Here is a 25424-nt window from a genome sequence, read left to right as displayed (position 1 = left end):
CTTAGGGAAGCTCCTCACTCTTTTTTTTTTTTGCGGTACGCGGGCCTCTCACTGTTGTGGCCTCTCCCGTTGTGAAGCACAGGCTCTGGACGCGCAGGGTCAGTGGCCATGGCTCACGGGCCCAACCGCTCCGCGGCATGTGGGATCTTCCCGGACCAGGGCACAAACCCGTGTCCCCTGCATCGGCAGGTGGACTCTCAACCACTGCGCCACCAGGGAAGCCCTCATACATTATTTTTAATTATAAAAGGAGTAATAGAAAGATATAGTAGTCACCACCTTAAGATATAAATTTCAGAATCACCATCAGTGGGACAGTTTGAAATTATGGACCTCCTAATATAATGCAATAAATGGTATACAAATTATTTATGTAGGCTTCATGCCAAAATGTAACCTAATATTAATCATGAGGAAGCCATCACACATATCCAGAATACGACACATTCTATAAAATCACTGGCCTTAACTCTTTGGAAAAGTCTATGTCATGAAAAATAAACAACCAAAAAAGACAGGAATACTTTCTAGATTAAAAGAGACTAAAGTGATATATCAAAATGCAACGTGTAGTCCTTGATTGGATTCTGGATCGAAAAACATAGCTATAGATGGTATTTGGGGGACAAGTGGAGAAATTTCAATACTAATGAAATTAATTAGAAAATTAATGCTAATTTTCTTACATGTGAAAGGTAGGGTAGTTATGCAGGGTACGTCTTAGGAGATATAACTAAAGTATCTGGGATCAGCAAGAAAATTTTATATGTGTGTACACACATACACACACACACACACACACACACACATACACACAAACACACCCTTGTAGAGAGACAGAGAGCAAGAAAGAGAGAGGAAGTAAACACAGCAAAGTATTAGCTACTATTGACTCTAGGGTAAACATATATGGATGTTCATTGTATTTCTCTTCCAGTAAGTTTAAATAGTTTTAAAATATGTTGAAATTTGTTTCCCTAAATAAATATATATCATATAAAATTATTATATATAATAAATATGTATTATTTGTGAATATATATATGCAACATGCTGCCATGTGACTGTTTCACCATTAGAAGTCTTCAAGTAGAGGCAATTCTCCCTTCTAAAATTCACTGAATCAATTCAACTCAAAATTTTGTTGAACACCTGCAATATGCTAAATCCAGCTCAAAATCAAGTATACAGAAATGAAGAGGGTATATCTTTGCCCTCAAACATTCACTGTCTAATAGGGAAACAGACATGTAAATAAATAAATAGTATGATAAGTGCAACAGTGGAGACATCAAAGAAAGAGGCAACACAGAGAAAGATATGGTTAACTGTATGCAGAGCTGTCTAATAGAACTTTCTGTGATAGACAAGTTCTTTACCTGTGCTATCCAATACAGCAGTCCCTAGCCACATGTGACTAAAGAGCACTGGAAATATGCTACTGCAATTGAGGAACTGAATTTTTTATTTTATTTATTGTAATTAATTTACATTTGAACAGCCAAATGTGGATAGAAGCTACCATATTGAACAGCACCACTCCATAGGGCATGGCAGGGAAGGGGAGGTTGAAGAGAGAAGAAATTAAGAAAGTCTTCCCAAAAGATGCAACATCTAACAGGGTCTTGAAGGATGACAGGAATTTGCCCAATTAGATAAGGTAGGAAATATTCTATGCAGATAAAGAAGCACATAAAAGTATGAAGAGATGTCCCAACACGGCATTTTTAGGAAATCAGTAAATTTCACATACATGGGCATAGAGAGCAGAGGAGAGGAATGGGGTAAGAAGAAGACTGAGGATAATAAAGTTAAAAGAAAAGAGAGAGCTTATATTATAAAAGATCTGATGTATCATCCAGAAGAGCTTAAATCTGATCACGGTATTTGGAACTAGCAAACAGAGAGCAAGAGTTAGACAATTAATTTCATATTTTAGAACGATCATTTTGACAGAAGACTGGAGTGGAGACTGCAAGTAGAAACGGGAAGCCAACTGAAGTTACGATTGCACTAGTTTAGCAAAAGTTAAGAATCTGGATGGAAATGAAAGACGGAACAAATGAGCTATTTGGGAGGTATATGGAAAAGGGAAACAAAGAGGAAGACTCCCTGATATTTAGCTTCTGATACTGATAATAAAACAGAAATAAAGCAGGGAGAATCAGACCCAGAAAGACAAGTGGGCAGAAGGAAAGAGTATGACTATGTTTCAATACTGATAGCTTTAGCTTTAGATCACAAACTGCAAGCTGGGATGAAAGCAGAATGTGCAGCTCACAAAAGAGAAGAGGCGTCTGAATCTGCATCCAGGAAAGGGAAGAGAAATCAGGCTATATTTGAAGCTTCTGTGAGATGCAGCCAAACACGCCAGTGTCTGAACTGAATAACAATGTGGTCTGCTCTCCCTGACCCTGCTGTCTAGTTATCAGGGCATAACTAATGAAACTCCAGCAGAACAAAACAGTCAGAGTCATCATGTTTTCAGACACCCTCGCTTTCTTTACCTTGTTAGAGCGAGAGCATGAATATAACTTGTGCTCTGTTTTTATAGGAAATAAGGCAAAACAAATTTACAGGTACCTAACATTTCCCATACTGTATATCACATATAAATAAATTATAGCAAAAGCCTACTCCTACAACTAGGAATTACATTGTTTTTGAAAGAAACAAACATTGAAAGCCTAGAACTATGACATACATATATATATATACACACACACATACACACACATATCATTACTCTTCACAACTACCCTGTGAAAGTGGTTAGTATTATCTCTATTTTACAAGTGAGGAAATTGAGGCTCAGAAAGGTTTAGTGGCTACCCGAGATCACACAGCTAGTTAGTGGCTGAACTGAGATTCAACTCTAAGTTCAACAAACCAAAGTCAAGTCCCACTGAACCCAATGACTATATGCTGCTTATGGAGGTGGAAGAAAACAAAATGCAAAACAATGAGGTCTCTGTTCCCATCTTTCTGAGAGCTCACGCTGTCACCAGCATTCCTTGGTACAATGCCCTGATGCTTCCTAATTTTACCTTTTAAACTACGCTCTACAACCTAAAATGCCTTCCCCTCCCCTCTGTTTATCCCAGTTCTACCTGTCCACCAAATCCACCTTCAATTCAAATTCCCCATCACGTGAGAGGCCTTCCAGACAAATTCTTTCCATCATGCACTCTCTTTCCCAATATCTTTAATTCCATTTATGGACTCAGTCATTGAACCACCTATCCATCCCAGAAAAAGGAGATGATTCTGTGTAAGGTAATGTATTCAGCAATGAGGCTGTACAAAAGAAATACCTATAAGAATACAGATGGACCCTGACTTACAATGGCTTAACTTACAATTTTTTGACTTTACGATGGTGCAAAAGCAATACTCATACAGTAGAAACCATACTCCAAATTTTGAAGGTTGATCTTTTCCAGGGCTAGTGATAAGTGGCATGATTCTCCCTCGTGATGCTGGGCAGTGGCAGCGAGCTGCACTTCCCAGTCAACCATGCAATCACGAGGGTAAACAATGACACACTTACAATCATTCTGTACCCATGCAATCATTCTGCTTTTCACTTTCAGTACAGTATTCAATAAATTACACAAGACATTCAACACTTTATTATAAAATAGGCTTTGTGTTAGATGATTCTGCCCAACTGTGAGGCTAATGTAAGTGTTCTGAGCATATTTAAGATAGGCTAGGCTAAGCTGTGTCAGTAGGTTAGGTGTATTAAATGCATTTTCGACTTATGACATTTTCAAGTTTATCGGGATGTAACATCGTAAGTCGAGGAAGATCTGTACTGTTTAGGGACGGAAGACATGGAAAACTAGCGAGTTTAATATGAAATATCATTTCATATTATAAAATACTTGGAAATATTTTAGACCTATAAATCATTTGTTGTTTTATGTATACAAGTGTTAATTTGAGTGTCTGGTCACTTCAACATCACCGGAAATTTCTTATATTTCTTCTATAGCCTTCCATGCATCCAAAACAAATTGGCTGAACTCTTGTGAGGCACAGTGCTAGGTATTACAGGGAATACGAATAGATACAAGATGCAATCTCTGCCCTTCAGCTGAAGAAATAAAACAAGTATGCATATAAGGCAGAACATATATGATAAACTTATATAAGTGTTATATATCATAGTAAGTGCTAGGAACATAGAATAAAAGCAAAACTAAATAATAGTTTTTCAAGGAAGGACTCATGTTGTCCTGGTATCTGAGCTGAGCCTAAAGCATCATTAGGATCCTAAAAGCCCAAAATAGAAGATTAAGTCTAGAAAAGAAAGATTCATGCTTAAGAAATATACCAATTTATTGTTCTCTAATCAAATAAAAAAGTCACTTCTATAAGAAGTAAACTTTCATCCTAGCAAGTTTAATATGCAAACAATATTTTGATTAGTAGTAAACTGTGAAAATGAATATCAAAAGAAAGATTTAGATCTGCTATTCTGAGCTTCCAACTCATGGCAGTCAGCTGGCTAAGAAAAATGGCAAGGGGTAGCTGGCAAACTACAGGCTATTGAGGTATTTATAACCACTTGAGTCTAAAAAAAATTCCTAAAGCTTTATTTAATATTTGCAAATAAAGTTTTCTAATTATTTAATATTAAATTGCATACTCTATTACTGAACTCCTCAGGAAAGAAGATACTATTTAAATGCAAAAAAGCATAATTATTCATTTCAATTTAACAATAATTAAATGAAAAGCAAGTACAGGTACTGCCAAGAATCTCTTCTAATACTGTACTAGTGGACATGCGACTATTAACAAACACTAATCTCATTAAAAATAAATGATTTATCTAGGCTCAGATTCATCATATTCATAGTTAAAAGTATATGGCTTACGGAGCTCTATAAATAATCAATTTTCTGATAACATTTACACCTGGTCATAGCATTCTGTGCAGTATTAAACGTATTTATTTCAAGATTTCATATGCTAAATGAAAACATGTCTAGTCATCTTATTACAGAGAATAAAATCCAAACATAAAAGCAGAGCTTGGGAAATTAATTCTCCACAAATTTTTTGGATTTTCTATTTTTCTGAGCTGGATTATTAGAACAGATTAACAAAGTGATTTGTGTGTGTGTGTGTGTGTGTGTGTGTGTGTGTGTGTGTGTGTTTGTGTATGTATGTGAAGAGAGAAAATGTAGGTTTTCAGTATGGCCAACTAAATTCCTTATGTATCCAATGCTTCCAAAAATAACAACTCTAAATTCTGGACAAAATACAAAAAACAAAAACAACAACAACTAAAGGCAGCCTGGGTGCCTATGAATAGGAAAATGCCTAAACAAACGGTGATGCATTCAAACAACCAATACTGAGCAGTTTAAAAAAAAGAACCATGCAACAACAGGACTGAATGTCAAAACCATTATGTCAAGTAAAAAAGGTCTCACACACAAGGGTATACATAGTATGATTCCTTTTATGTGAAATTCTAACAGAGACAAATCTAATCTATGGTGGAAAAACAAAACAAAACAAAACAGTGATTTTCTCTGGCGAGTGTTTTAGGCAACTGACTCTGAAGGGGCAGGGAAAACTTGCCGGGTGGTAATCTTCACTATCTTGATAGGGGTGGTAAGTTATATAGGTGTATGCATTTGTCAAAATTTAGTGAACATACAGTTGAGATCTGTGTTTTTTATTGCATGTAAATTTTACCTCAAAAGAAAAGAATGTAAAATATTGAACTGTAGTCAATGACATGCATACTAAAATATTTAGGGGGAAAGTGTACTGATGGCTGCAATTTACCTTGAAATGCATCAAAAATAAGATAGGCACAGATAGATGAATAAATATTGATATAGCAAATATACTAAAATATTAATGGCAAAATCTTGGTGTGGATATATGCATATTCACTGTAAACCTCTTTGATTTTTCTAAATCTTCATTAAAAAAATGTTAGAGATCAAAAAAAAAAAAAAGAAGGAAAATAACATTAGATTAATTCAGAACAAGTCCTATGAGGCTAACATCATTTCCTTTCTATTTTATCGGGATTACCACCAGACTGGTAACTCCGAGAAAAACAATTGACAATGTATTTGGACCCCGATAAATTTGGATCTCTCTTCATAATCTGATTAAGGCAAAAACCCCAGATTGCATAAATAATAATGATAATAGCTACTGCTGTGTACAATACTCTTTACTAGACACTTTCCTAGCACTTTATATATATTAACTATTTGATCTCGACAACAATGCAATGAGATAAATACTATTATCCACATTATACCAATGGGGAAACTAAGATGTTAGGATAATTTGCTCAAGGTCACATACATGTAAGTGGAAGAGCCAGAAATTAGAATCCAAAGAGTGTGGGTCAGAACCCCTGCTCTTAACCACTTCCCCATGACTGTTCCCCTAGTTGACTCTGTAACTGATACAATGTCATATAGGGTGCTCTTGTCAAGTTTGTGGTTGACATGAAGCTAGGAGCAAAAGCAAATATAGTACTTTACAATTTATCCCAAACGATTAGGGACATATAAATAAAAGACTAACAAGATAAAATCCCATAGGGATAAAATATAAGATCCTGCATTTGAGTCCAAACAACCAACTTTACCTCCTGTGACAACACTGGTGCACAGCAGGTGTTGGGCAAGAACCTGTCAAATGAATGTACGACTGAGTGGCAGGGGAGAGAGAGTGTGTGAAAAAGGACAGGCTTTAATAAAACCAAAGCAAAATATAAATTTAATAGATAATGCTACAAAACACTAATATATAACTATGTTATCTAGAAGTAGGTTAAATGAGCACTCTACAAGTCTGTTCTAGTCAGACCAATGCCAGATATGCTGTGCTAACTTCTGGGAACTACAGAGTAAAGACACAGGTAACCTGGAACAAGTTTAGAACAAAAGTGTAAGATTTAAAACTGACCTATGTGAGGTACAATGGAAAAAGCTGTGAACATTTAATGTGGAGAAAAGAATTAAATGAATACAGTAGCAAACTTCAAAATGTAAGGTACTGTCATGAAAAAGAAGAGTCACAGTTATTCTATTATTGTCCATAAGAATAAAAATAAAGTCAATTGAGAGAAGCTACAGGAGCTTCAGGGAAACAAAATCAGTGTCAAGGAAGACTTTTCTAACAGATATAACCACAAAAGAAAAGGTGGGAGAGAAGGGACTATCTCATAAGGGTATGAATACCCTAAATATGATAAAAATAACTCAATGAAAGATTGGACCAAATTAACCTGAAGACCTCTTTCAAATCTAAGAACTTACTATATAATAAAAGGTAATTTTTATAAATCTGTCATAAAAAGCTTCAGATTGATTAAAATAGACTTGGCATGACAAAATTTAAACGTAAAGGAAAAAATAAAAGTTATTTGCCAAGTCTGTAAATGCAGAGAGCTTTCAGCCTAAAAACACTGTAATAAAATGCAAAAGAAAAGATAAACAAATTTGTCTACATAAATATTTAAAACTTTTACATATGAAAAACATTAAAAGGCAAACAATAAGCTATGCAATTAGGACAAAGGGATTTTATCTTTAATATAGAGCTACGGTGTCCAGTACAGCAGCCACAAGCCACATATGGCTATTTAAATTTAATTAATTTAAATTGACCTTAAATTAATTAACCATTAAAATTTTAGTTTCTCCATTGCACTAGCCACATTTCAAGTTCTTAACAGCCACTGTGGTTAGTGGCTACTGTACTGGACAATGCAGATACAGAACATTTCCATCACTGCAGAAAGTTCTATTGGAATTTTAATATTTAAAAAATTTAGTGCAGGGAATTCATTACATAGCTGATGGAAGAGCTGAGAGGCCAAACAGGGGATTGTGCATCAATGCAGAGATTAGCAACAGCAGGAAGCCGTTACCGTCCCTAAGACAGAACAGAGTGCAGAGCCCAAAACCCAATGTCACCTGGAAAAAGCTGGGACCATAGCGGGTGTCTTGGGTGGGAGCTGGAGACAAGGAGGAGAAGCAGCCCCTGCTGGATAAACACCCTGATGTAAAAAGAGGGGAAGAAATACCCAACTTCTGCCTTCCTTCTGCCCTCCAATCTCCTGCCAGTACCTCCCACGGCTGAACACAGACAAAACCCAGGTGTCAAAGGAGCCTGGGAAACATAGCCTGCAGGGGTCAGACCCTCTGTTAAAAAGGGCAGAAAAGGGAAGGGAAGAAATGTCTGAGGTCAAACAGGATGAGGCCTGGCACAGGTACAAATAATTTAGAGAGAAAAAAAAAAAAACACAAATGGCCAACATTTGAAAAATGCCCAACCTCACCAGTAATTAAATGTAAATTACAAATCACTGTTAAAATAAGAATAATATTAAATTAACAATAATAAATAATAATTCAAGTACTTAGTGCTGATAAGGGTGTGGTAAAAACAGATACACTGACATATCCTAGGGGAAGAAAAGAATTTTCAAAATATTTTCAAAGAAGCCGGAACAATTTTGAAATTAGCATCAATAAATTTTTAAATGCTTATACTGTTAGACCAACTGAGTGCATTTCCAAGGATAGATACAAAGTCTAGAAAGTCTTAAGTCCGGAAAATCATATTAGAAACAAAGATGTTCATTGCAGCTTTATAATATTGAAAAAAAAAGGGACACCTTCAATGTCCACCAGTAGGACAAAGCACAGTAAGGCAAAGTAAGGTACATCTATCAATTTATTAAAAAATAATACTGCTTGTTTGCCAGCCACAATGAAAGGTGCTAGATATATAAAAAAGATTAAGAGGTAATGATAGACTAATTTGTATTCATTTAAATAATGTTTATGAAGGATTTAAATAAAATAAGACCGTGTTTGTGATATGCCTAGTGAATAAAGATTAATCTGAAATTGATTACTCTTATGTCAAACAACATATGCCAAAAGGTTATTAGTAACAGTGGTTGCCTCTAAGTGGTAAATTTATGAGCTTATTTTTTCCTTCTTTTATGTTTCCAAACGTTCAAAATTTTCTAAATAAAAAAACAAATTTTACGGAGCTATAAAAAACTCCTTCAGAGCTATTAATGCAAATGTTTAACAACTGTAAACCTGCCACAACAGTGCCAGTTTACCTGTTACAATAATAAACTGCATTATTTGGATCCAATTCTATCGCCTGTGTGTAACAATCCACTGCAGCAGCATAATTTTCTTCTTTCATGTGGTTATTGCCTAAAATAACCAATAGGTACAGTAAGTACAATATACAGAAAAAAAAGTCTGGAAGATAAATTTTAATCATAGAAACTACAGTAATACGAAGGTCAGCAACATGATTTTTCATTCATATTGGAAATAAATTTTATATTGTACTATAGAGTTGATACCCCTTAGCTTTCAGTGTGTTTGAATGATTTTTAACAACGGAGAGTCTTTAAAAAATTAATCTTTGACCATGCCACTCTCAAAAATTAATTTTTTAAAGACTCTATACACTACCAAACGTAAAATAGATAGCTAGTGGGAAGCAGCCGCATAGCACAGGGAGATCAGCTCGGTGCTTTGTGACCACCTGGAGGGGTGGGATAGGGAGGGTGGGAGGGAGGGAGACGCAAGAGGGAAGAGATATGGGAACATATGTATATGTATAACTGATTCACTTTGTTATAAAGCAGAAACTAACACACCATTGTAAAGCAATTGTACTCCAATAAAGATGAAAAACAAAATTAATCTTTTAATATCTTATCAAACCAGACTTCAATAAGTGAGTAACTGTAACAATTATGATTACCTCTTGGCAAAACTTAATCTCTTCTCACCTTCCTTATCTTCATCTCTCTCTTTCCTATTAGAGCTGCCCCACCCCATTCCAGGTGGACCACCCTCCACAATCACTATCTCAGTCTGGACCTGGTCCTCCATTCCTTCCCTGTCAAAACATGCACCTGCTGATGAGCAAGCCCTCAGAACATGTGGTGAGGGTAAGCTAGTAAAACTACTCATGTCAATGTCATTGGCAGATATTTTTATGTGCTATCCCTTCCAGAGATAGATTCTCTCTTAAAGAAGATTATTGGAGATTAATTTCTAGAAAGACAGAATTTCAGATACCACAGCTAGCCCACAGCATACTGATCTTCAGGAAGGGCTTCTGCAGACACATCTGACAATAATTTAGCTACATTAACGACTGGTCGGCAAAATAAGGGATTTCTTGTGGCTATCTTCTGTAATCCATTAAACAGAAAAAAAGTGTCGTGATCACTAATAAGAACCAATGCTCAAAATTGAAATTTTTAAAACACTGGGATTACAAGGAAGTGTTTACATCTCAAAAGCCTCTATTATTCCTTCCAGCTTTCTCTGAACCAGAAGCTCTCCTATTAGCCTTGTTTTCTTAACAGATCATTAGCTACTTAATGGGAGGAGAGTGTAAATTTGCAGATAACAGTAAGATTAAAGGAAAGACATGTAGATAAGAGTACCTAAAATCATACAAACATTACTTCAAATTAAGAAGCAGAAATGAATATAAAGAGTGATTGCTAAATGAATATAAAAAGTGATTTCTACATAATTCCTCTTTGGGATGATAAAATGTTCTAAAATTGTGGTGATGGCTACACAACTCTGTGTACATACTAAAAACCAATGAATTCATACATGTTACAGTAAATCGCATGGTACGTCAATTATAGCTCAATAAAGCTGTATTTTTAAAGCTAAAAAAATTAATTTACATCTCCACCCCCAAAACGAAATGAAGCTAAAAGGTTACATAGCCTTTATGATTGAGCAAGAAATTAACTACATTAGCCTCAGTACTTAAATAGATTTGCTTCTTCCATGTAAAAGATTTAAATTCTCTGGGTTACGTGGATTTTTCTTGTTGCCATTGGGTCTTTTTGCCTTGGGATGGCATTTCTTGGGTAGTAGTAAAACCTAGTGTATGTCTTTTCCCGTAAACCACACTAAGTGTACAGATACTAAATATATATATAGCGATATTAATGATAAAAAGCTTCAAGTCAGAAAATATTCAATATACAAAAACTCAGGACACAGATATTTGTGAAGATAAATATAACTAGGCACTGCACAGCACTCTATATTTATACACAGAACTCTCCTGTCTCCTTTAATCCTCAAGACAACCCTTTGAGATATGCCTTTACTTCTGTGACATGGCAGGGAATTACAGCAATGAACCCTTCCTGGTTTTGTCTGATCTTATTGCAGCTCTTCAGAAGCAAAGCACACAAAAATATTTGAAAGCAACCTTCCAGGAAGGTACTAGCTGGCCAGAAGCCCTGATTAACACAGGTAAGTATAACATGCAGCCTGTAATAACCCTATGCTTGACAGTCTACCGTGGCCATTTGTTTTCACACGAATAGCAAAATCTGTATGACAATTGCTTTAACTTTATGTGTAACATGTCTTAGATGTGACATGTCTTAGTGAAAACAAAGATTAAGAGCTTTTGGTTAAACCCACAAGCAGTAAGTAATTCAGTTTACCCATGCTGCCAGAGTAAATAAGCCTCATTCTGCATCTCCTTCCAACCCTCAACTTACTAACATTCATTATATCAAAACAAACTCTACAGGGAAAGCAGTCTCCCAATGTTCTGCCATGCAGAGGGAGTAAATATGAGGGACAAAAATAAAATTTCAATTTGCCATTTAGTACTAGAGCTAAAACAAGAGAGCTGCAAAAGCAAAATGTTAGTGGAGCATATATTACATCACTGAGGATTTCACACACTACAAAAGTCTAAGTAGAAGGAAAAAGAAACATCAGATTAAATTGTTTCAGTGAGAATAATATATGAAAAATGCATTTGTATCTGGATAGTTCAAATGCAAATTCTTTGGAGAATACTATAATTCAAATGACAATGAGGATCTGGTTACTTTATTTTACATGTAATTTACGAAAGTCCTAATTCTAAAATTTTAAGTCACTGTAGTGATAAGATTTCTTAGAGGAAATAAAAAATTGAAAACTGAAACCAGTCTATTTGTAGGAAACACAGCATTTTCTAATGTAATCCAAAGAAGATAATCACACAATAGTGAAAATAAATATAGACAAAGATATTAAGACAGCTTTACTTAGGATTACAAAATTATCTGTCTAGGTAAGTAAATCACGGTCTAACAGTACCATGGAACACTATGCAGCCATTAAAAGCAGTGATACAGTGTAATTTATAGACCTAATAGAAAGGACCATGCCCGAGGAATAGGAAAAGCATACTCTTTTCCATATCTACCTTTTTACACAACAACCAATTTTTTAAAGAAAAAACTCAACTGCCTTCTTCAGAGTATAAACTAAAGAAAAGGCCAGAAAATGGTTCTGAACCATTTGTGTACAGCTTCAGAACATTGCACATTCCCTAATAACTCTCTGCCTATAGGACAGGGTCTTTGTTGGCTCTCATTCACTGGTAAAGATCAGGACTCTGCCCTACAGCTCCTTAGTACAAATCTTGTAGGCCTGACCTGGCTTGCCTCTATAGCTCAACAAAACTGACATGATATAAAAACTGAACACAGATCCTCAATGGTGACTTATTTATTAAAATCAAGTATGCTTCAATAGTCACTATTAGAAAATTTAATAACAGTAATCATGTGTGCTAGTTAATAAATCCTTAAGTGCCATATACATATATTAAATTTCAAAGAACTCAAAAATGCTAAACATACAAAAGTTAAAAATAATACTGAAAATCATTTTCATGTCTTTGATTAAGCATAAAGAATTTGGGATCCTAGAGTACACACAGCAAATACAGTTGCAAATAATCAACTCTTCAGTGACTTGTTTTGCAAGTTTTACTCACAACAGATCTGCTTCTCTTGAAGCAAGCCATACCTATATTGTTCACAAGCCATTCTCTATTTCCATGCTCATTTCTGTTTCACAAATGCCACAAGGACTTATGACAACCCCGTCTTGGCAGTACAAACCAGAATCTTATTGGGTGACAGAGTCACTTTCCCTAGAGTTTCAGAAAGCTTTACTAAGTAATTTTTCTATGAAATATTCACCTTCATCTTTTAATTGGTCAGCTTTTCCCACATCTTCAGGCACTGAATTTGAGAGAGGCAGAATGTCATTCTGAAATTAAATAAAATACAATGTACTTCCATTTAGCTACATAAAGAGTCATCCCAGAGAACTATAAATTAAAGTAATAATTATTTAGTACATCATCTGTAAATCTATGTCATGACATCTAACATCTAAATAACACTGTCTGCAAGAAATAGGGAAAAAGTCCCCCAACATACTTTTATTAGAAAAACAAATATGTGGAATTTTTTCTAGAAAAAAACGGGCAACTGTGAATCAATTTTTTTTACTTGCTTTCGCTGTATCTAGAAATCCTACTTCATAAACAAAAACAGAATCAGTATACAAAGAGTAGTAATAGAATTATGCTCAAAGGATTGTTTAGTGAAAATTTTGAAACATAATGTTAATATCCTATGAGAAAGTCAAATCCACAGGTACCAAAAAAAGCATTTATAATATGATCTTATTGTTTAAATATATGCACATACATTCACATGCACACAGGCTGAAAATCAAAGACTGGAAAGGTATACACAAAAGGTTAACAGTAGGAATATTTGGAAGTAGGATTTTCAGTCTCTTCTTTATATCCTTTCATATTGTCCAAACTTTTTAAAACAATGGTCATAGATTTATTTCCTCATTAAGATAATAAGCATGGGCTTCCCTGGTGGTGCAGTGGTTGACAGTCTGCCTGCCGATGCAGGGGACACGGGATCATGCCCCAGTCCGGGAAGATCCCACATGCCGCGGAGCAGCTGGGCCCGTGAGCCATCGCCGCTGAGCCTGCGCGTCCGGAGCCTCTGCTCCGCAACGGGAGAGGCCACAACAGTGAGAGGCCTGATCACATATCAAATAAATCAAAAAAAAAAAAAGATAATAAGCAGTATAAGATTCCTGTTTTTAGCACCTACTATCATCCTCAAACCTCTTTTTCAATAAGGTTCAAACGAAAGTGCTTATGAAAACTAAATGAAAATTTAGAAATGTCTTGAGTGGCACTGGAAACAGTGTATTTTTCCATTTTTGGAAGATTCTTTTTAAATTGTGTTGTTAAACTTGACTCCGAAGTTCATAAATGTTTATAATTTTCAAAAAAGTATAATTTGTAGTCAATATACCTATGTACCATATTTATTTATTTATTTTTTGCGGTACGCGGGCCTCTCACTGTTGTGGCCTCTCCTGTTGCGGAGCACAGGCTCCAGACGCGCAGGCTCAGCGGCCATGGCTCACGGGCCTAGCCGCTCTGCAGCATGTGGGAATCTTCCCGGACCAGGACATGAACCTGTGTCCCCTGCATCGGCAGGCGGACTCTCAACCACTGCGCCACCAGGGAAGCCCTGGAGCCAGTTTTAAGAAACTATATTTTTAAAATAGTAAGCAACAAATTTTTACAATTAAGTACAATCAGAGAGAAATAGAAGAAGAAAAAAAAGAGCTCTATTCAATCAATCTGAGCTTCCTAGGAGAAAAAAAAAAGTATTGATCTCTTCAGTACTAGTCAATGATAACAGGAGCTAAAGAGTGAGCAAATCCAAGTGCCGTCTCACCCACAAGCCTCTCAGGCATCTCGGAGTAAAGAAGGTCGTCTTCTGCCATAGCCATGTCCAGCCTCTGAAATAGGGCTCCCTAAGGATGCCACAAGCTCAGAAAATGAAAGAATCACAGAAACCAAAGAAAACAAAAGGACCACGGAGACATTCCACTATCTCCTTGCATCTTGTCAGATAATTAGAATTCATCTGTTTGATGAATTAATGTATAACTGTATTATCCTTTTTCCAAGTATAGAAAGAGGGAGCAGTTTACTGCCAAATTACCATTTTCATTGCAACTCTAAGAACCTCTTCCCAACAAATTCTAAAAACAGTCTGTGCAGTATTCTCAGCCATGTCCCTGCCAAGTTGAAGTATACCCTGCATGTTTCAGCTCCTCTCCTGAGTTCCTCATTCTGTACTGAAGCTTGAATACAGAGTTAGAATAATAAAAGAGGTTCACGTGGCACCAAAATGTAATGAAAAACCACCTGGGCAGACCCCCTGTGGCCCTAAACTCACTAGCCTTAAGATTTTTCAATCTTATAGTCCATATTTCCTGAAAAGGCCAGAAACCAGAGACCATGTAAACAGTCCTAGGGAGCAGAGATCAGAACACTTGGATTTCAGTCTTGGTTTTGCACACTGACCCTGAACCTTTCCCTGTTTAAAGAGCCCCATCAATGGCCAAATTTGATAAAATCTGCTTCAAAATGATGATGCAATTCCTGATGATTCCTCTTCTATATGGTTTCTTCCCAAACATTAAGACTTTTACTTTTAACTTGTATTTCATGTTTTCGGGGAATATAAATTCAGATGTCAGAAATCTAAAAACACCCGGATACTGTAAAGGACTTAAGAAGTCAACTACGATATATCATTAAATATAAAAGAAGGTGAGAGGATGAGAAGAGTTACTAATATGAAAATCTAAAGCACATTAAAAGTTATATTTTAGGTCCCAAATCATCCATGTGGACCAACTATCTTATACCCAGGAAGAAGTTAGTTACTTAAAGCCTGGCCCCTCAAATATTAACAATCCAACATAATACTGCAGTCATACTTAGAAAATGAGATACTAATGAGAAAACAAAGACAGCTTACCTTACAGAAGGAATTTGTGAACATTTCTGTCAAAGGCTGTGAAACTGCTAGATGTGTATCTTCTGCGCTGATTTTAAAAACTGTCTCCAAGCACTGAATTGCAACTTGAAATAAATTTTAATAGTGAAAAAAAATTAGCAACCTAAAAAAAGAAACAACCTTTTTTTCTGGTAGAAATCTGCACTCTGCAATCTGTGGTAATTCAGCATTTTGATCACAGAACATATGGAAAACTAAATGGTTCATCTGCATAAAGATTTCTGTTTATAGACCAGCTATTGAGGGAAGACAACTTAGTTTCTTATTCCTCACTTAAAGAAAAATGTTACCTAGAATATAATTTCTCAGTATATGTATTACATCATATTCTTTTTAAAGCAGGTCATTAACAACATATTCCCCATTACCAGTATCTTGAATAAAACTTTAAAAACTATCTTTTTTAATGTGAGAAACAGAATTCTCAACCTGATTAAAAATAGTAAGAGAAACAGTCTTTGGCACACAGGAAACACTAAATATTAATCCTGGTGTACTTACTTATGTTAAAATAGTTTGGCTTTTAAAAATTCATTCAGGCATGCAAATTTACCAAGCACCTACTATGTGAAAGGTGCTGTTATAAGGTGGTAGAGATAACAACAGTTAACCTAACACAAAAATCACGATCCACGTGATGAAGCTCACCCTTAATAGAAGGAGGCAGACAAACACAGTAAGTAAAGTACATGGCATGTTAAATGTTGACAGGTGCCTCCTCTACATTGATGTATGACAAGATAACCAGTATGGCTAGGGTACAGACTGGGTGGAAAGACATGGTGGGCGATTATGCTAGAACAAAGTCTGTCGCTGGATGACAAGGCACCTTAAATAATATTTTTAAAGGACATGGATTTGATGCTATGGGCAAATGGAGAGCCATTAATGATTTTAGTGAAGGAGAACAACATAACTGGATTTGTGTTTAGAACTAAAATACTAGTTAAGTATAGTCTAGTAAGAATGCTGAGAATGAATTAGAGAGGGAAGCTGAGGGAAAAAATGGAAGCAAAAAAGCAGGAACCCATTTATGGGTTCCTACATCAATGACTTAAACAAACAAGGAGCCTAAACTAGGGCAAAAACAGTGAAGAAGGCATATCCTGCCCTTTTTACAAGTCCTCACTGAGGGGAATGGAGGCAGATTCTTATCCTGAGAGTGCTCTCCTCTGAACAAGAATTCTCTTCTGGCTCAACAAGATGGGGATGTAGCCAAAGTGTCCAGTGTACTTCTAGACAGTGTGGAATAGATTCACTTACATTTGTGTATGACTTTTTAAATTCAGTTTGTTTAAACCAAAAACAAAAATTAAAAACAGGTCACACATTCTCCCATTCCCTACTCCCTGTCTCTGGCAACCACCAATCTGTTCTCTGTATCTATGAGCTTGGGTTTTTATTATTATTATTATTTATTTTTTAGATTCTACATATAAGAGAGATCATAGGGTATCTGTCTTACTCTGACTTATTATAGATCCAATTACATTTGTGTATGAGTTTTAAAAGACACATTATGGTCCTGAGAAAATTATCTCTATCATAAAAGAAACACTATTACTGTCACTATCCACAGATCAATTCTCCTTAGAAAAGGGACTGAATAACAAACTGAGTTACCAACTACTGAAAGTCAAAGTGTCTTTTAGAAAGAAAATAATGCACTGTTTACCCAACCCTCATTCTCTCCCTTTCTATCCTTGCTAAGTAGTTGTTCTTTTACTTCAGTTGTACTTTTACTAAACACACTGGGCCATAAGAAAATAGACTCTCATTGCCATGAAGACAATTAATTAAAAATCAATTATTATTAATAATAATACATGTATGTATATGTATAAATTTCTTTTTGATCGGCATCTTTCTTTCCTTATCATATTGGTCATTTACTGTGCCATGTATCTAGCTGGTACATGTTTCTAGTATCGTACTTATCACACATACTACATTATATGCACTTAAAACATCGGTCTCCCATATTAGACTGTCTCCTTGACGATAAGGCCTACATTTTACTTATCTTTTGACTTTAACACAGCCTGGCAAATAATAGATGCTCAATAAATTTAATCTACGTCTTTGTTTACAGTGGAAGTAACAGTTTAATTTCAGAGGAAATAGAAACAATAAAATCTGCAGAAGAGAGCACTTATTCCCCCCAAAACATTAATTCACAACCTTGTGAAAGGTGGATAGAACCCAACCGAGGCCTTAACCAGAATCAGAGTATGGAACATCACACTGACAGGGGAAAAGTCCACATAAAAATATGAGGGATTTTTACACTCTAACTTGTTGAGGCAATCCAGTCCAGCTCCTTTACCTCTGCTGCCACTAACCTTAGAACACAGATCTGGCACATTCTAGACACAATCAAGTATTACTAAAGGAGGTGGCTCTTTGGGGTTTTTTTAAACACAATTGTTCGTTTGTTTTAAAATCACTTTACTGAAGTATGATTGACATGTAAGAAGTGGCACATATTTAATGGACACAACTCAGCAAGCTTGGGGATAAGTATATACCCGTGAAACCGTCACCACCATCAAGGCCACAGACATATACATACCCATCACTTCCCAACATTTCCTCTTGTCCCCTTTATTGGGGGGTGTGTGTGTGTGTGTGTGTGTTAAGAACACTTAACGTAAGATCTACCCTCTTACTAGATTTTCAGTATACAATCCAGTTAGCTATAGGCACTGTGCTGAACAGTAGGTCTCTAGAACTTATTTATTTTGCATAACTGAAACTCTGTACCCTTTAACCATTACCTCCCCATTTCCTCTTACCCCAGCCCCTGCCAACCACCATTCTGCTCTGTGCTTCTATGCGTTTGACTATTTTAGATTCCACATTAAGTAAACACAATTGTTTTGATACATAAACTTGCTGCCAAAATGTTTAGTGTTCAACACTAACACATATTTAGAGAGATAAATGGTTTAGTGAAAAAACCCACCACAGCCTTGGAACTCAGGACTCTCATTATCATTATTAATCTAGAAAAAAAATCTAATAACCTGGGTGCAATAATTTATCTTACTTTTACCTCAAGATTTTCATTTATGAAACAGGGATTATTATATGTGATCCTCCTTTCAGAAGGTTATACTCAGGAATAAATCATAAAAATCTAAAGAAATTCTATATACAATTTTGCTCCACTTTAACACCAAACAATAATAGTCTGGTACTGATAATGAGAGGGACAAGCGAAGAATTCTCAATAATACCATATCCCATCTATATAGCACTTTATACTAAAGCTTCCATATGCTATATTACCTGCCATCACTAATTCTTGACAAATCTAATTGTCTTGACAAATCTATTAGATAGAGGGGGCAGAGATCTCCACCTAACAGACTTAGAAATTAAGATACAGACCAAATGAGTGAGATGCCCAGGATCACTTGATTCAATTCATCAATTCAACTGAACAAATATTTTTTGAGCACCTATCATGTGTCAGGCACTTTTCTAGGAGCTTTGTATATAACAGTGAATAAAACAGAAAAGATTCCTGACTGCTTGGGGCTGCCATTGCAGTGGGGGATAGAGAGGCAGACTGTAAACAATATACTATACAAAGTAGAACAGGGTGAAGAGGATGGGAGCGTGGGGAGCAGAGCAGGGACGCAGGCTGCAGATTTAATGGCATGCTCAGGGAAGGCCTCATTCAGAAAAGAGGACTTGAAGGAGATGGGGATATTACCGTTATCTGGGGGAAGAACATTCCAGGCAGAGAAAACAACTGGAGCAAACGCCTTTAGGAAAGAGCATTTGGTGCATTTCATTTGGTGCATTCAGAGTGAGGAAGCTAATTTGACTAAAGTCAAATGAGAAAGAGGAGGAGTCTGTGAACAACACATCACAGAAGTCCAAATTATATAGATCCTTTAAACAATGACTGAGTAACATGAAGAGTCACTGCAAGATTTTGAGTGGAAAAATGATGGTATCTGACACAGTTTGTTTTAAAGGATCACTGGTTGCTACATTTAGAAAAGTCAATGAAGCAGCAATTATAGAAGCAGAGAGACCAGTTAGAGGCCATCACAGTAAAATAAATACTTAGTTCTATCCAGGGGTAATATCAGTGGAAGTGGGAAAAAGTCAAGATATCCTTTGAAGTCACAGCCAACAAGATTTATTGAACAGTTAGATGCAGAGTCTAAGAGAAAGACAAGAGTCCAGAATGATAACAAAACTTTTGGCCAGAGCAACTGAAAAGATGGAGTTGTCATCAACTGAGTTGGGGAAGTTGTGGAATAGAACAGATTTTGGGTGGGAGGATCAGGAGTTCAGTCTTGGAAATGTTCAACTTGAGGTGCCTGTTAGACATATAAGTGGAGATAGCTAGTAGGCAGTTAGATATAGAAGCCTGGAGTTCAGAAGAAAGGTCTGACCTGAGAGTATACATTTGAGATATTAGCATATACATTTGAGAGATATCAGCATATAAAAAAGAACATTTAAAGCCAAGAAGCTTAACTATATCATCAAAAAAGTGAATGCAGATAATGAAGAGAAGATCAAGTACTGGACCCTGGATATTCCAGGTGAGGGAAAACAAGAGGAACAAGCAAAGGAAACAGAGAAAGAGCAAACAATGAGATTAGAAGAAAACCAAGAGAGCATGAGGTATCCTGGAAGCCAAGTGAATAAATAAATAAATAAAGTATATGGGTGGAGCTTTATCAGAGGCAGCTAATAAATCAGATGAAGACTGAAAACTGACCATTGAACTACCTAAGACAGAAATTGCTGATGACCTTGATGAGAACAGTATGAGTGGAGAGATGGAGGCAAAGGCCTATCTGGAGTGCTTAAGAAAGAGTAGGAGATGCGACTTCCCTTGGTGGTCCAGTGGTTAAGAATCTGCCTTCCAATGCAGGGGATGTGGGCTCGATCCCTGGTTGGGGAACTAAGATCCCACATGCCACAGGGCAACTAAGCCTACACACCGCAACTACTGAGCCCATGCACCACGAGCTCTGGAGCCCACATGCCACAACTAGAGAAAAGCCTGCGAGCCACAACGAAGAGCCCACACGCCACAACAAAAGATCCCGCATGCTGCAACTAAGACACGACGCAGCCAAAAAATAAATAAATAAATAAATATTAGGAAGGAAGGAAGGACAGGAGAGGAATTGCAGAAAGCAAGTACAGACAATTCTTTCAAAGAGCTTTCCAGCAAGAGACAAAAAAAGCAGGCAATATTTCAGTGGGGGGAGGGGTAGGTAGTAGTATGGCAAGAGTAATTAATTGTTGTTTTTGAATTTTTAAGAAGGGAGAAAGTTTATATTCTGATGGAAATGATCTAGAAGAGATTGAAAATTTGCTCATGTAAGACAAGGAGGGTAAAATAACTAGAGTGAGAGCCTGGAGTAGGTGAGACAGGATAGAATCCAGTCTGCGAGTAGAGGGGTTTCAGTTAGAAAGGACAATGGATAGTTCATCTATGGTATCTTAGCCTGGGCTTCTATGACAGAATACCATAGACTGGGTGGCTGATAGTTCTGGAGACTGGGAAGTGCAAGATCAAGGTGCCAGCAGACTCAACATCTGGTAAGGACCTGCTTTCTGGTTCACAGACAGCACCTTCTTGTTGTGTCCTCACATGGTAGAAAGAGTGAGGGAGCTCTCTGGGGTCTCTTTCATAAGGGCACTAATCCCAGTCATGAGGACCCCACCTCTTAATACCATCACACTGGGCATCAGGTTTCAACATACAAATTTTGGGAGGACACAAATATTTAATCCATAGTATATGGTAATAGTTAGACAGGCAGACAGGCAGAGTATGTGAGTACAGATGCTGGTAGGTGGGTAGATGGGGCAGAGAGAGTCTGTGGAAGTTGTTTTCTTATTACTTCAATTTTCTTGATGGAGTAAGAACCAAGGTCATTAACAAAAAGTGAGTACGGGGGAGGAGGTTTGGGGTTTTGAGAAGGCATGAGAAAGTGTTAAAGTGCTCATCTAGAGAGCAAAAATATGAATGAACTTGGAACAGAGGGCAGCATTAAAGGTCCACTTGAGGCTCACGATCATGAACTCAAAGTGGGACTAGTCAGTAAAGCTGGGTGTTTCATTCCATCTATACAAAGTCACATGGATATGGGCATAGAGTAGGTGGAGAGCTGGATTCAAACAAGGCTGGGTTTTACAAGAAAGGGAGCCATATACACCAGAATGATTATAATGATCAACAATGGAATTTAAGCTGGGTAAGAATAGGGGTGTGAAAAGGTAAGGGATCAATAGCTTGGAGGTATTGGTAGGTCAAAGAATTGTTGGGGTAGGGATTCTATAGGGAGTGAGCTGGAAAGACAGGCAGCAGAAGTGAAATGTTTAAGATAGAGATTAGGGAGGATAACAATAACAAGGTCTAGGGAAGAGTTTCTCAACCTCAGCAACTACTGACATTTTGGACTAGACAATTCTTTACTGTTCAGGACTGTCCTGAGCATTTGTAGTATCTTTAGCAGCATCCACGGCCTCTACCAACTAGATGTCAATAATACCAGCCCCCCAGTCGTAACAACCAAAATACCTCCAGATAATACAAAATCGCCCCAAATTGAGAACCACTGGTCTAGGGTATGACCAAGCAAGTGAAAGTGGTTGAGATCACTGGAGTACAGAAGGTCAAGAAAACAAGTGGGAGAGAACTGGAAGAATCAGGTATGAATGTATTACAACTGCCAAGAATTAAGATAGGAGTTCTGCCAGAGAGACAGTGCGCAGGAGCCACGATAGTCAAAACATGAAGCAGATGTCAGCAGATGACAATAATTAGGAGTGAGTGACATAACCTGATGACAAGGCTCAAAGCTGATAATACATCAGCTTCACTGTAGTGGTAAAGCTGGTATGAGAACTTAGGCTCCTCTCCTAGGGCTTTTTTATTTTATTTATTATTTATTTATTTATTTTTGGCTGCGTTGGATCTTCACTGCTGCACGCAGGCTTTCTCTAGTTGCAACGAGCAGGGGCTAGTCTTCCTTGTGGTGCACAGGCTTCTCGTTGCAGTAGCTTCTCTTGTTGCGGAGTACGGGCACTAGGGCATGCGGGCTTCAGTAGTTGTGGCACATGGGCTCAGTAGTTGTGGCACGCAGGCTCTAGAGCGCAGGCTCAGTAGTTGTGGCACACAGGCTTAGCTGCTCCTCGGCATGTGGGATCTTCCTGGACCAGGGCTCGAGCCTATGTCCCCTGCACTGGTAGGCGGATTCTTAACCACTGCGCCACCAGGGAAGTCCTCCTAGGGCTTTTTTAAATGTCTAGAAGGTGGGCAGACATTTCCACATGATTTCATGTTCAATTAAATTAGACTCAGAGAGTCAAAAATAGGGGCTGGTCAAAAACAATTGGCACCACTTCTGAATGCCATATATAACACACAACTGAAGGCACATAGTTTTGGCCAAATACCATCCTAAAAATAGGACACAACATCTTGGTTTTTAAAAAACTCTCAATTTTCTTTCTGGCCCTTAAAAGTATTATACTGCCTTTGATGAGGAAAAAAACATCTTTTATTAAATGATTCCATTTATCTGTTTGCTACAGAGCACCATAAACAACATTTTCCTTAGATAACCAGTCGCCTTTATCTTCACATAGTCTAACCGCCTTTATCTTCACATAGTCTAACCATCGAGGAGGACAAAAAGACCCTAATGGACTGATTGCAATCTCCAACTGTGTGTCACCAGCTCCTCTCACTGCCACCTGGAAAGATAATCTCACCAGATTGCAAGCAGATTTAGAGCAAATGCCCAATTTTCATCCCAACTTCCTAAAAGCATATTCACAAGGGAAGTACTTGTTGAAATTAATAGATGTGTCCCCTTTAGACAAGAAACAGCTCGAGATGGGCAATTCAAATTGTACTTTTATTAAATTCTCTCAAATGTACTGTCTCATTGCAATAATTAAATCTTTAGGCCACAAGGAAGCTGGGCTCATTGAACCTCCACAAGCCCAGCTGCAGAATTCTATCTTGTTATGGCTATACTGAATTTAAATTTTCTAATGCATAAACATGAAGCAGAAAAGATGGTGTCAAGGAAACATGCAATGCTATCATCCAAGTCCTGCTCAACTTTACAGATTACTGAATCTAATATTTAAAGCTAACATTGATAAGGGTAAAATCCTCTTATTTCAAGTCCTCCAAGAGGAAGTTATCAGAGCTTAATAGTGATATAATTATTAGACTTGCATAGTGCTTTTATGATGACCAAGGTGTTTTCATATATTGACTCTAAACTGGATGCTTTCCTATTAGGAAAAGACAACAAGATCTTCAAAGTAAGAACCAGGATTTAAATCTCAGCTTTGTCACATATTAGCTGTGTTATATTACTTTATCTGCTTTCATTTACTTATCTGTTGAATGTGGATAATAACTAACTTAACAGTTACTGTGGAGAAAAATTTCCCTACAATATGAATAGCATAGTTGTGACACATAATAGTTGTTCAATAAATAAACAATAGTTGGGCTTCCCTGGTGGCGCAGTGGTTAAGAATCCACCTGCCAATGCAGGGGAAACGGGTTCGAACCCTGGTCTGGGAAGATCCCACATGTGACGGAGCAACTAAGCCCGTGCGCCACAACTGCTGAGCCTGTGCTCTGGAGCCCGCAAGCCACGACTACTGAGCCCACGAGCCAAAACTACTGAAGCCTGCGTGCCCTAGTGCCCGTGCTCCACAACAAAAGAAGCCACCGCAATGAGAAGCCAGCGCACTGCAACGAAGAGTAGCCCCCACTCGCCAAAGGCCCACGTGCAGCAACCAAGACCCAATGCAGCCAAAAATAAATAAAATAAAATAATTTTTTAAATAAATAAAAAACAATAGTCCTCTTGTTGTTAATTGTAAAACACAAAACAAGCCTCAGAGAATGAAAACACCATAACCTTATTGTAAGGTCTCTCTCCTTGAAAAATCTACAAAATGTTCTGATTTTGATACAACAAAAATAGCTTATAGCTATTTTAGTCTTTATTTATAATTATAACACAAATGAACATAGAGAACAGGTACCTACCTTCCAAACTCTCTTGCTCATCTGAAGTATAAGCATCCATCTGACTTTGTTCCCGTAAGAAACGAATAACTGCATAAACTAGGTGCTTGATGGATGACATTTTTAAAGTTTAAACACTTTTCCTTGATAAGAAAAAGGAAAACATTGAAATAAGTAATTTTAAAGAATCAGTGAAGATTATAAATCACAAGGGTCATAAATTACATTAAAAGTAAAAAGTCTGTATTATCTTCACTTCTTTCTTTTTAAAGAGTCAAGAGAGCAAAAAGTATAGATATGCTAATGTATGACATTTTCATTTACACCCAATAGTATTAGGTTATGTTAAAACTTGCAAAAGTAAAATCTTTCTCAAAACATGTACAACATAGCTTAAATTCTCACTGAATAGTTCACTGTATCTTAACAGTTTATATGGTACAGATCCAGAAAAGGACAGGGGTATAGATGCAGATATAGAAGTCCCCAAAAGGCTTTAGTACTAAGTTGAGGGAGATTTCATACTGCTGACTCAGAAGCTGATCCACGCTGAGTATTTTCCTCTGTTTCATGAGATTTTTTTCAAATGTATGCACAATT

The 25424-nt window shown here is 37.0% G+C and overlaps 1 protein-coding gene across 3 annotated transcripts in view; it reads right to left on the bottom strand.

Moving 5' to 3' along the window:
* The window catches only part of SGTB (small glutamine rich tetratricopeptide repeat co-chaperone beta), a 48078-nt gene that overhangs the window by 21777 nt on the left and 877 nt on the right, over positions 1–25424 (bottom strand). For 2 of the 3 annotated variants that reach the window (XM_027101003.1, XM_027101002.1), the window contains exons 2-5: positions 24846–24967; positions 15740–15843; positions 13064–13133; positions 9131–9230 (exon numbers count right to left, since the gene is read on the bottom strand). In XM_027101003.1, the coding sequence (XP_026956804.1) occupies positions 9131–9230; positions 13064–13133; positions 15740–15843; positions 24846–24945 (374 nt within the window). In that variant the 5' untranslated portion in view covers positions 24946–24967. Of the gene's footprint in view, positions 1–9130; positions 9231–13063; positions 13134–15739; positions 15844–24845; positions 24968–25424 lie in introns of those variants that run through there. The other variant, XM_027101004.1, reaches the window with a different exon arrangement.

Source organism: Aethalodelphis obliquidens, unplaced genomic scaffold (assembly GCF_003676395.1).
Source record: "Aethalodelphis obliquidens isolate GAN/ISIS:26980383/991018 unplaced genomic scaffold, ASM367639v1 scaffold4, whole genome shotgun sequence".
In the NCBI taxonomy this organism is placed as follows: Eukaryota; Metazoa; Chordata; class Mammalia; order Artiodactyla; family Delphinidae; genus Aethalodelphis; species Aethalodelphis obliquidens.
This window is presented reverse-complemented; position numbering and strand designations above follow the sequence as displayed.